The sequence below is a fragment of the Hirundo rustica genome, chromosome 1 (assembly GCF_015227805.2).
Source record: "Hirundo rustica isolate bHirRus1 chromosome 1, bHirRus1.pri.v3, whole genome shotgun sequence".
In the NCBI taxonomy this organism is placed as follows: domain Eukaryota; kingdom Metazoa; phylum Chordata; class Aves; order Passeriformes; family Hirundinidae; genus Hirundo; species Hirundo rustica.
The window spans coordinates 150380533-150393124 of record NC_053450.1 but is presented as its reverse complement, the minus strand read 5'-3'; the positions used below and the strand labels follow the sequence as shown (position 1 = coordinate 150393124).

General features: G+C 41.7%; 1 protein-coding gene across 1 annotated transcript; it reads left to right on the top strand.

Moving 5' to 3' along the window:
* The first annotated feature begins 4795 nt into the window (after nucleotides 1-4795).
* On the top strand, nucleotides 4796-10669 carry C1H9orf152 (chromosome 1 C9orf152 homolog). Its single transcript, XM_040079342.1, has 2 exons — nucleotides 4796-5203; nucleotides 9913-10669. The coding sequence occupies exons 1-2, from the start codon at nucleotides 4975-4977 to the stop codon at nucleotides 10482-10484; spliced, it is 801 nt and encodes a 266-aa protein (XP_039935276.1). The 5' UTR covers nucleotides 4796-4974; the 3' UTR covers nucleotides 10485-10669.
* Nucleotides 10670-12592: the final 1923 nt, after the last annotated feature.

The window sequence follows — 12592 nt, the reverse complement described above, 5'->3', positions numbered from 1 at the left end:
TTTATTAATCATATCCTGGTTGCAAATTATCCACAGAAAACACATGCACATGTATATATATACATGTGTGTGTGTATACACAGACACAGAGACATGGCCATGATGGCAAAGTGCACCTGCACAAACACACACACAAACACACCCCCAGTGACTGATTCAATCACATCTCAAATCCTGTGTGCAGTTTTGGGCCTGTCACGACAAGAAAGACATCGCTGGAGTGTGTCCAGAGAAGAGCAACTGAGCTGGGAATGGGCCTGAAGCCCAAGTCTGATGAGGAGCAGCCTGGGGGCTCAGTCTGGAGAAAAAGAGGCTCAGGGGGGAGCTTCTCACTCCCTACAGTTCCCTGACCAGAGGTCGTAGTGAGATGGGGGTCGGTCTCTTCTCCTGGGTAACAAGTGGCAGGATGAGAGGAAATGGCCTCACATTGCACCAGGAGAGGATCAGATTGGATTTTAGGGATTTTTTTTCATGAAAGGGGTTATAGAGCATTGAAACAGGCTGCCCAGGGAAGTGGTGGAGTTACCATCCCCAGAAGTATTCAAAAAACTTGGGGAATGGCACTGGAGAACATGGTTTAATGGTGAACATGGTGGTGCTGGGTTGACTTGCTGATCTTAAAGGCTTCTTCCAGCCTTAACAATTCTGTGAAGACTCTTTTCACAAGTTTTCCCTGAAAAGCAAACAAACTGCAGTGTGTATGGGATTGGCTGAGTTAATCCTGTTTGCAGTTCCTCCACTCTGCTGCACCACCTGGACTCATTCCCTTTGTTTCACTGGCCATCTGGCTCCTTTACCTGGTTTGTGGTTTTTTTGCTTTCTCGTGCAACTGCTTGGGAGGGCAGTGACTTGAATAAACCATTCACGCGACTACGTGTGATGGCTTTTCCGAGATCCTGAGGGAATGGTGCAGCACAAATAATTATTAATAATTTCTGATCAGATACAAACTCCTTACATGCTAAATGCTCTTCTAATGAGAAGTGAAGCTCACATCTCTGAAAACAGAGCCTATGTTTCAGGTTTAAGGATGCCAGTAATTCCTCCTGCTACACGCAGGCATGCTGCACAAGTCACTTTCACAGGAGGTCAGGGAGTCAAATAGTGTGACTGGAATTTTAAAAAGGTTGGGTAACTTTTATGACCGTTAATAATGTTTGTATTGAATGCCAGCTCCAACTGTAATGAGGTTAATTAAATCTCCTGTCCCAAAGTATAAGCCAGCTGCCTGAAGGTCCAGAGGCAGACTCCATGTGACAACTCAGAACACTGGACAAACAAGGCAATTGAGGCACTGCTTGCTAGAGAGCACCAGGTGTTTGTCACTGCCGAAGGCAGAGTATCAAAGTACATCTAACAAAGCCACGATACATCAGAACAATTCTAACATGTGCATTTTCTGAAGTAGAGAGAAGACAACCTCAAGAGTATCCACAGTGTCTGAAAGAGTATTGTGTTTACTGTTCTCTCCCTGGCTAAGTCAGGAAAGGACTGCAGCTGAGGTAGGTAACACAACTGTAAGACACAAGCATATCGGGAAGGCAGGAGTATTTATTAACATGTCAGCTGCAGCAGACTTACACATGTGAGCCTGCTGAGCCTTCCCAGAACAATGTGCACTGCATGTCTAGAGTCTTGTCACCTGCAGACACAGAACTTCCAAGGGGATTCCCAAGATCTGCAGGATTTCAGCCTCATTCAATCATTTACGATGCAACCCAAGGAACCACCAGGAGCAAGTGAACTGTCTGAGCTCAGGCAGCTGGGAAGCTCAAGCGTGTTGAACAGTCTCAGCAAAGAGAACGGCTGCAACTATTCAAGCTCCTGCCAAAAGCCTCCTCTGAAATCAGCCACTGAAGCACTTTGGGCTCATCAGAAGATTTCTGCTACAAAATGCATGCCAGCCTGCAACAAACTGAACTTTTACCCTTTCCCAAATAGGAAAGGGCCCAGAATTTCTGAAGCAGCAAGGAGGCTAGGTTTATATGTCTCATAATGAAGATGTTCAATAATCCCTAAAATTTAGTCAAAAACTTTTAAAAAAAAACCTGAAAAAAGCAAAGCAGTCTTTCTAGTTATATGGTTCAACCTGCTGAGGGTTTACTTCTATTAGCTACAGAAGATCTTAACTCCATAATCTTTAATATCTTTATAACTTAAAATCAATTAATACAACCTCTGCTCACTTCTGTTGTTGTTTAATGAGTCTTAGTAAATGGCACCTTTTTCTTATATATAAATTTTACAATAACATATTGTTGTTTCCTAACTACCCCCAGAATTTTGTTAGAAAACAAACCTTGGAATTATTACTCAGTTCCTTGATACGATCTAACAATAACACATCTTTCTGTTCTTACCATATGTGCACACAGGGAATGTAACCATTTCAACTACACAGATGTAACTGTAGTAGCACAACTGATTTTTTTAGACAGGATTTAACATCTTGCCTGGTGAAGAGAAGGTTCTGTGGAAACCTCATTGCAACCTTCCAGTATCTGAAGGGAAGCTAGAGAGGGACTCTTCATCAGGATTGGTAGTGACAGGATGAGGAGTAATGGGTACAAACTGATAGAGGGGAAGTAGAGGCTGGATATCAGGAAGGGATTCTTTACTGTGAGGGTAGTGAGGTATTGGAACAGATTGCCTGGGGAGGCTGTGGATTCTCCAACCCCGGCAGTGTTAAAGGCCAGGTTGGACAATTCCTTGAGCAGCTTGGTCTAGTGAGAAGTGTCCCAGCCCATGGCAGGGGGTGGTGGGACAAGATGTTCTCTAAGGTCCCTTTCAACCCTCAGCATTCCATGATTCTATGAACTTTTCTCGTGCCACAACAACATCACAAACCTTTGCAAGCTTTCTTGAGTGAGTGGTTCTTACCAGTCTGTGGTTTATGACCTTCTAGACACAAACTCTTCCCAGCCAGAAAAATAAAACATGCCCTCACAAGGTATCTTGAAAAGAGACCAATGGATAAATAAAAGCCTATTGTCAAAGCGATAGGAGTGTTATCCATTTCCAAGATAAACTACCATTCCCTTTCACTCAAGACAACTTCAAACCTTTAATCTTCCCTACAGTTCCACCGACTTTAACTCCATGGGTTAGAGCATGGTGTTAATAACACCAAGGTTATGGGTTTGATTCCTTTGTGGACCATTCACTTCAGACATGATGATCCCTGTGGGTCCCTCACAACTCAGGATATTCTGTGACCTCTGTGGCACTTGATGGAGGATACTACATCTGGAGACATCTGAGCCTACACTCCCGGCACGGGAGATTCACAGCTCTAAGTGTATCACAGGACTTGACGCCCACAAAACCGGAAAAAACCCATCGTGGGAGCCACTGCTGTTTGCTCCGGCCACACATCCCACTGCCCATTGTGACAAGGCCGCCTGGCTCCCGCGTCCCCACGGCCCGGGTTCCATCGGAACCCGCAGCCGCTGGGCCCGCAGCCCCCGGCACGGCCGCTCCGCACCCTTGGGCTCGAGGAGTCCCGGGAAAGGGCTCAGGGAGCAGCGGCTGGATCCCCGAGCATCCCCCGGAGCCGTGCCGATCCCGTGGGGTGCAGGTGGGTGTCCGGGGCTGCTGCGGGGCGATGCCGGCTCAGGGGGTGCACAGGACGCTGCTTTGGTGCCTCCGCTCCCTCAGCCGCGAGGGACGCGTCAGAGCTGTGCGCAGCGCCTCTCCTCCTCGCCTTTGGGAAAAATTAATGCTGCTTTAGTAGCCTGCGTTTATTAGCCAACCATTCTGACAATTCTCTGCCCCTCCCATCAACAGTTTAGCTCTCAAGCCTTATTTCTCTACTTTGGTTTATGCCAAGCTCTATGCTCTACAGAATTGTCTGCAGAGGATGACATTTTAGTTACAAAACCTCCGTCTTGCATTCAAAGTGGATCTTAGGAAATACCCCGGACTGTTTACTCAAAATAATTTGAGATAGTCCTTTTAAACTCTTACCAAAAACGTGTCACCGCATGAAAATGAGCAGATGTACAGTTGTATTAAACTACAGTTTAACTGCCTTTTTTTTTTTTTTTTTTTTTTTTCCCCCCACAAACTGTCTTGGGCCCTTGACTGACCTATTTCAGGGACAAAAACTTGCAGTACAGGCAGAGCTTTATACTTTACCTGATATGATCAAAAGCCACGTGTTTTTCAAATTTTTGCCTCATTATGAGATAATACTGTTAAAAGTTCATTAAGTTTTAAAATCTAGCTTACCATGCATTTTAACTTAACAGCTCTTGTTAACAAAATTATTATTTCTGGAGTTTATTTCATTTTACAGAACAGCAGAAGTCCTGAATGAGTCAGAGTAAGGCGTTCCTCTCTCCAGCCTCCCAATTCCAAATGTTGCTGGCCCATATTTTTTTGAGTCTGCACCCAGGCCTGAATACTTTTAATGTATTATTTGAAAGGCAAAAATAAGCACAAAAGTATGAAAGCTTAATAAATCCTCCCCTCCCACCCCACTGCCCCAAGAAGCATCAGCAAGAATGTAACTGAAAGTTAAGGAAGGAAGGGGGGTGGGTGGGGAACACAAAATACACAGGAAAAAAATAAAAAAAAATTTCCCAGGTGGAACTCCTGACCTGGGGATGCCTCCAAAACAGCATGCCTTTAAGCATTAGCATTGCTACATATACCAGTATTACCCAGCCTTTTCTGCACTTGGCTGTGTCCAACGAGAGTTTGTACTTCACTGTTTTTTTTGGCAAAGGTTCACAAGCTCACAACCTTGAGTAAACGTTAAATCCAGCTCTGCAGTCCTGATTGTGAACTCTTGTATGCAGGAGCTCCGGGCACTCGGCATGAAAACAACCTGAGTGACATCCACAGCCTCAGTGCAGACCAGGCAACTCCTGACACAAGTCACTGCGCTTGGAAGAAAGCTACTCCTTCGTTTAGGAAGATTTCAGATGCTTTGTACTTGATTTGTTTTGTTGGGGTTTTTTTGCCAGCACAATGAAGGAAATGTCCTGCTTCTGCTTGACTTTTTCTTCCTTGTTGGAACAGATGGTGAAGGCTTACAAATACGTGACTGGTATTTTTTCAGTGACTCATAGCTCAGAGCCACAGGTTTCAGATGGTGATAAGAAGCTCACCAAGATGGATGTAAGCGTACTTGAGGAGCAGTATGACCATATAAAACAGAAGCAAAAACTGCAACCATACATTATTGTATATAAAACAGGTACGCTTATATTTGTAGGAAAAAAATGTATATGTAATGTAAAGATTATTTCTTTCAATCTTTAATAACATCTAGTTTGCTCTTTTTGTGTTCAGCTTCAAGAGAGGTAGGGCTAAATTCCTTTTCTGTCATTTTGAGGTTTTATCAGTTTTGCTGAAAGATGGTTTTATATTTTTATCAACAAGTTTCATGTCAGTGAAATATTATTAAGTATTTGGAAGAGATGAACATATTTGAGGTAAGGTTTTACAGGTTTTATATCAGTAAAATAAAGTTCTAAATATAAATAGTCACCCTTATAGTAACCATGTTCTTCATGTCTATGATAAGTGTATTTGTGCAACATTTTCTGTAATATTTCTGCTGTCTTGAATGCTTCCATCAGAACCAGCAATTCTGGGTAATCTTTCTCTTTTTTCCCTTCTCTATCTGTGTAAAGAAAGACTACAGGAAGCAACAGCAAATAGCAAGTAACAAGCAGAAGCTGGGGTTTTGATAAAAAATAATTAAAAGCATAGTGGGTAACTAAGATACAAGCTTTGAACAAAAGGTCCTGTTTTGAAAGTATTTTCAGTGCATATTGCTTGGAAAGTGCATAAATAGAAAAACAAATAGGAATATGTATCACTCATCTACCTGCCATGGCAAACAGATTTTACATAAGAAACTTGCAATTATTTTAAAGTTTTTAGTTAGACTACTGCTGACAATACTACACTGATACATGAACTTTCCAAGTTAAAGTGATATTGAGAATACTAAGACAACTAATGAAGTTGTCTTCTGAATTTAATTTTAATATAAAACCCATGTTTCATTCACTTCTCATATCAGTATTTAGCTCAACAAGTGTAGAACTTAGCTTATTTCATTCTTTTTACATTTTCCTCTACGATTTTCAGCAGTTTTAGCATTTGGCTGTGTCAGGCTTCATGATCAAAACAATCAGAAAAAAACTCCATGTAATTATGAAGTATACAACAGATTTGCTTCATCAATATTCTTTCATCCAAATGTTTTGAAATTTTCCTGTTAAAAGAATTAAAATCTCTATAAGGAAGAAAAAAAAAAAAAAATATATATATATATATATATACAAGCTTATTTTATCAGGTATCAAAAAGCAGCTAACTTGAAGACAAAACAGCCCATCTAATCAGCTATAGCAAAAATATGTAAGTCAAAGAAAGGGAGAAGAACCCTTTATTCAGATTAATTCAAATGAAGCTTCAGATATAATTAATGTAATCAGAACAGATTTTTTGCAAGTCCATTTGAAGATTAAAATATGTAAGAAAGTAGAACTGAGGAGTTTAAAATGTAGTAGGGCTAAAAATCCACCTATAAATACTTTTATACATGCACATTCCCCAAAACATTCACAAAACCACACAAAACCTGCTGTACTGAATTTCCACCTTCAAACAACCTGTGTGGAAAGAATTCATGTCACTATTAGAAGAAATCAGAATTTGGGCATTTTTTTTGTTATGCTGGCTTGTTATGCTGGCTTCTCAAAAGTTTACCTTACACATTCCAGGGGAAGCTGGGAAAACCTATTACATGGCTCAGCACTCTGCACCTGTTACATGCACCAGTTTTCAGGAATATGTGGAGCAGAAATGAACGTTGCCATATCAGGGCAACACTACCCCTACACTACACTACCCCGAAATTCCAGGTGCTTCCAAAAGGCAGTCCATGTATGTATCAGTGATTTGTACTGACAGCAAATTGCTTCCCTTCCTAGAGGGTAAAATGATGGCTGTGCTGGGAAAGGGGTGAAAACAACAGCACCACCACAAACTCCACACAAACACACAAACCTCAAAGGTCAGACACACAAACCCTCATGGAAGGAGAGCACCTTCAGCCCCTCGTGGTCTTAAAAGTCCCTACCAAAGGTCTTTGTTCTTACCAGTAAAACCTTTCTTCGCTCCTGCCTGGCAGAGCAGCTGTCCCTCCGTGTAACCACAGGGATTTTGAGCACTGTAGGTTTGTTGCACCACCATTGGAAGGTAATTCCAGGTTTTTTGGAGGACTTTTAGCTTTGTTTGTCACTTCCTGTGTGCAGGAGTCGTGAAATCGTGGACCTTTAAACAGAATTCAAGACCCTCTAACTTCCATATTTTTTTTACAGAGGGGTTAGTAATCAAGAAGTCACCTGAAAACAACTTTGTTCTGTTTCTTCCCCAATACACACAGCCACATTCATGCTTCTGCCCACTCCTGATTATTTGAGAACAAAGACCATGGCAAGATTTGAAAGGCACCAGTTAGGGGATAATACAGCAGTGTATTCATTACTTACTGGCTAAGAAGCTGAAAAATAGTATTTACTTTAGGAATTAAGTGGGAGTATTCAGCACATGCAGTCACAACAGAATAAATACTGGGGCTCTGACTGCAGAAATCTCTTCCAAGTATTTCACAAGCTAACTTGAGATAAGATTAACTTTTGCCACTCCAGAACCTTAAAAGTATCTATTCCTGATGACAACACATGGCCAAATGATAAACAACTCTGCAACAAGGCTATAATACACAATTCACATGGAGGGGGAAAAAAAGACAGCAAAGCAGAAAGAAAGTTCTGTATAATTGCAGCTTTCTTGAGAAGTTTGGACAGTGCTGGAGGTGTGTTAGTTCAACACCCAGTGGTTCAGGACTATCGCGTTTCTATCCAAGGTCAGTGCTCAATTTTGTGTGCTGCACCTGCAGCCAAGCAAGGAATCAAATCAACCTTGAACTCAAAACCCAGTGCACACTAATAACATTGGACTAGATTTGTCACTCTGAACTTTCTGATCAGCTCAAGACAGATCATAATTATTCTGATGACCAGCTGATAAGGTTCTAGATGTTCTGATGTTGCCTATCAATGTCAGTCCAGCCAAGAGCACAGTTAACACCACAAGAACATGCAAAGACTTCACCTCAGTCTCTCAGCCCCATTCTCTCTTGGTTTTTCTCTCACATACAGAGAACAATCCCTGGTTTTCACAGCTTGGTGCTACACTGCGCTGTTCTGCAGAACACACAGGGCTCTGATTTGCTCGTGGACCTTTTTTGTAGCCAGCCAAGTTCAGCTTTATTTCTTGGATGAGGTCCAGTCATAACTTTGATTCTCACTGTTGCATGGTGGGGAACTGTGTGTTCTTATCTCTCCAAGTGGTGTCACCCTAAGAAATTTTGTTAGCACATCTCACTGTACACACGGATGCACAAACACGCCTGCATCTCAAAGTTCTGCACGTGCCTCACTCTCCTTTCTCCCGGTAACACGGCACGAGAGCCAATGTGGCCTGACATGTTTCTCCCTCCTAGCCATGCTGCAAAACAGCTCTTATCAGATCAACCCTTCGTGGCCAAGGAGCAGAAAAGGTTCTGTGATATTATGCTGGGGTTGTTGTTTTGGCAGTGGGAGCCAAAGGCAGCAGTGAAAGCCCTTGCTTAGCAAAATCCCTGTTGTACAGGTTCATTTACTGCCAGTAAATCAGCTGGGTCTGACATCTCCTAATACTTACCCGTAAAGATGACACAAAAGGCAGCTATAAAGCAGAGGTTGTGCTGTTGGGTTTTTGTGCAGGCAGCACCCTATTCAAAATAGCTTCATTTCAAATTCAGGGTTACAATCTGTTTAAAACAGACACTCAAAACACAATCAGCACTCTTCGATGTCTACTTTTCTCCCTTTAATGTGTGTCAGAACTTATACTGCAACAGACACAGTCACTATAAGTCAACTTTGTAAATAATGCCAGCATTCTGCACAACCCCTACTTTCAACTATATCTATACCAACTGAAGTATATTTCATTAGTGTCAACAGGTTATCTTTAGTGTAATAGATCAGTTTCTGTTCATTTTCAGGACACGGAAAACCAGTCATGTCCAGCAATTTGATGACTGCTACATGAAATTAAAGTAGCATTAGGATTTCTGTCCCTAATATCTTAAACATTTTTTTAACAGCAACTTTCATACTGCTTTAGGAATTAAGCTATATGGGTAGAAGAATAAAAAAAAAAAAGGAGATCAGAATCTCTCCAACTGTTACAGCTACTCTATACCTTTCACAGAGGAAGCAGATTCCTCTAAGCTATCATTCAGGCAATACTAATGTGATAAGCTAGTTACACAATTTATACTGACTGGAATAGTAAAATTGGAGTAAAATATTAATATACATAATGTTAATGATCCCTCATGAAGAAAAAGAAGACATTCACAACTTGTTTCATCTGGAAATAATCACAATATTATTAAGCTGTGAATATAAACCTCAAACAGTTATCAAACAGAACATTTTTGTCTTTCAAATTACAGCACTTGCCAACACCCTGAGCAAGTCCCTACTCACCTTAAGAACTTTTGCTTACAAGCAATTAATTACCGAAAGTCGATTCTCAATCTGTGCTGTTAATGAGTTTTAGAGTACCAGTCAGATCAATATTGCCTTGATAAATTTCCATTTTCATTTGACTAAAATTAGGATACCATTTATGCCCTCAGAACTGCAAAAACGAGCACAAGTAGGTCCACTCATTAACGTGGCATCAAAAGAACTTGCACTATTCTCAGCCACTGAAAGAAAGAGCACAGCTCTTTAACTCATGTTAAAGCTTTGCAGATGAGTTTATGGTGCAGAAATCATCCCCTTGCTTTTTGCCACCATAGTAACGTGCACAAATGTATTTCCCCCGCAGGCGGACATGAATCTGCACTGCCAGAATCAATGGTCAACCCTGTTCTAATTAATAAGAAAGTTAAAAGATCAAAGTCATGTAGAGGAGACGTCCCTGTCAGAAAGGTCGCACTGGAGATGACCAACGGCAGCAACTCAGAAGAGGACTTGCTCTGGCGCGTCCACCTGGGAGCTCACCGCCTGGGGCGGGCCCTCGGACAAGGAGATTCCCAGGATCTTTCCCACTGCAACAGCACACCTTGGAGTTTTGACAACCAGAGACTGATTTCCAAGGGAAACGGCACACTGCAGCCCAAGGAAGCAGCAGGAGCAAGTGAACTGTCTGAGCTCAGGCAGCTGGGAAGCTCAAGCGTGTTGAACATTCTCAGCAAAGAGAACGGCTGCAACTATTCAAGCTCCTGCCAAAAGCCTCCTCTGAAATCAGCCACTGAAGCACTTTGGGCTCATCAGAAGATTTCTGCTACAAAATGCATGCCAGCCTGCAACAAACTGAACTTTTACCCTTTCCCAAATAGGAAAGGGCCCAGAATTTCTGAAGCAGCAAGGAGGCTAGGTTTATATGTCTCACAATGAAGATATTCAGTAATCCCTAAAATTTAGTCAAAAACTTTTAAAAAAAACCCCTTAAAATAGCAAAGCAGTCTTTCTAGTTATATGGTTCAACCTGCTGAGGGTTTACTACTCTTATTAGACTCAGAAGATTCTGACTATATACTCTTTGATCTTTATAATTTTTAACATAAGATTTCATCATTCACTTTCAAGATATTCAAGATAATTTCTGATGTATTTTTTAAATCAATTAATAAAACATCTGCTCATTTCCATTGTTGTAATGAGACTTAGTAAATATAATTTCTCTCTGATACATAAATTTTATCATAATATATTTTTGATTCCCATCTATTCCCAGTGTTTCATTAGAAAACTAAAAAGATCTCCCCTTCTGCAAGATCTTTAGAGGGAGGACCCTCTCTTGCAGGTGTTTTTCAATGACACAACAGGAGCCCTGTATTACCCACTTCTGGCTGCAAGGGTTCAGACAAGTCTCTTTTTCAAATGTAGGCTTCACAAAAACTGGGGATGGGAAATATCTCCTCATTTCATTACTGGCAGCCACGGGACATCATAGTAACTGGGGTTTTTTTCTTCACAGTAGTTCAGTGTTTAAAGAATGATTAGGAAGGAGGGGGGAAAAAAAATATAAAACATAAATATACCTAATAGGTATAAAAGGGTAAAATTCTAGATAACAATTAGTCCACATGAAACAAGAAATTACCTGGAAGGAAATACTTCCAAAACTTCATTGTCCTTTGATTGATTTAGTTATCTTAATTAAACACGGACCTTGAAAACTTTGGTTTTAAAGTCAGTGCAGGTTTATGCATGGACTAAGCAGCTAACTCCTCTGTAAACTCTTTCATATAAACACTTTGTGTCCTTTGATACAAACACTTTGTCCTTTCCTCAGGCTCCTCTAGCACATTACTGTGCTTTGTACTGACTGGAACTAATTTAGAAAAGGCAGTTTTCCTTTGGAGAATCTTTCAATTTAATTTCCAAGGACATTATGAAAGAGTATTTTCAGTAAGTTTTCACTTGTTAGTGGAATAATGAGAAAAGTTACTACACTAACATTTCCAGAGAAAATGATGAGTTTTTTTTCCTAAAGCAGCTGTAGTGAAAATGAAACAGAAAAATTAGAAAAAAGCCTAAAACTTCAAATACTAGAAAGTCTCACTCCTGAAGGACACCTGATCTGCAAAACCTTTCCTGTTAAGCTCTTCAGTTTTGGCCATCATGGGCAGGAGCTTTCATCCGTGTTACCATAGATGTAGCCAAGTTTCAGCACTGAACCCAAGACTGCCATAAAGCAAGTTTACTGTGACTTTATCAGCAGGCAAGCCTGACTGATTTATGCACATGGGGTGGGTCTGGTTCTGTCCCCGCTCCGGGCGGGAGATGACCTCTGGCTAGCTCGGGTCAGCACAGCCACAGAAGGTCCCAGTTCGTTTCGGCTTCTCAGCTTAGCAGCTGGACCCAATAGTGTCGTGACAGCAACAGCAGCAGACGAGAAAAGGCTGGCTCTCAGCTTAGCAGGTTAAAAGATGTTTATTAGCTGAAGAGCTGAGGAGCAGAGAGGCTGAGAGCTCCGAGCTGAGAGAGCTTGAATCTCCCGCCTCCACCTTATAAGCGGGGGAGGGGTTCAAGGGAGGTTACAACAAGACAACAAATCAGGGGATCCAGGGGGTAACAAGGTGTGCCCACCCCCAAGCCTCGGACCACTAAAATCCAGAGGAAAGGAATTCCCCCCAGGGGGCCTGTCACCTGAAGCCCTCTCCCTGAGATTTTGCAACCTGGGAGGGACCCCTGGAGTGATATACAAGGTGCCCCAGAGCGAGGAGGGTGGGAGGACTGACACAAAACACCTTGTTATACAGAAAACACAAAAAGGGTTACAACATTGGGGATACAGCGAAATGAACCATAACATAAACTTCTTATAAAAACCTAATAAAACAGTTCTGCACCACCACAATGGGGGAACACAGAATCCTGACATTCTAGTTCAGTGTCTTGTTCACAAATCCATGATCCCTCTGAGCTTCCCACCTCCAAAGGTGGAAATGGGACCCTCATGGTAGCTTGCCTGACTTCCCAAGGAAAATGTTAGGACG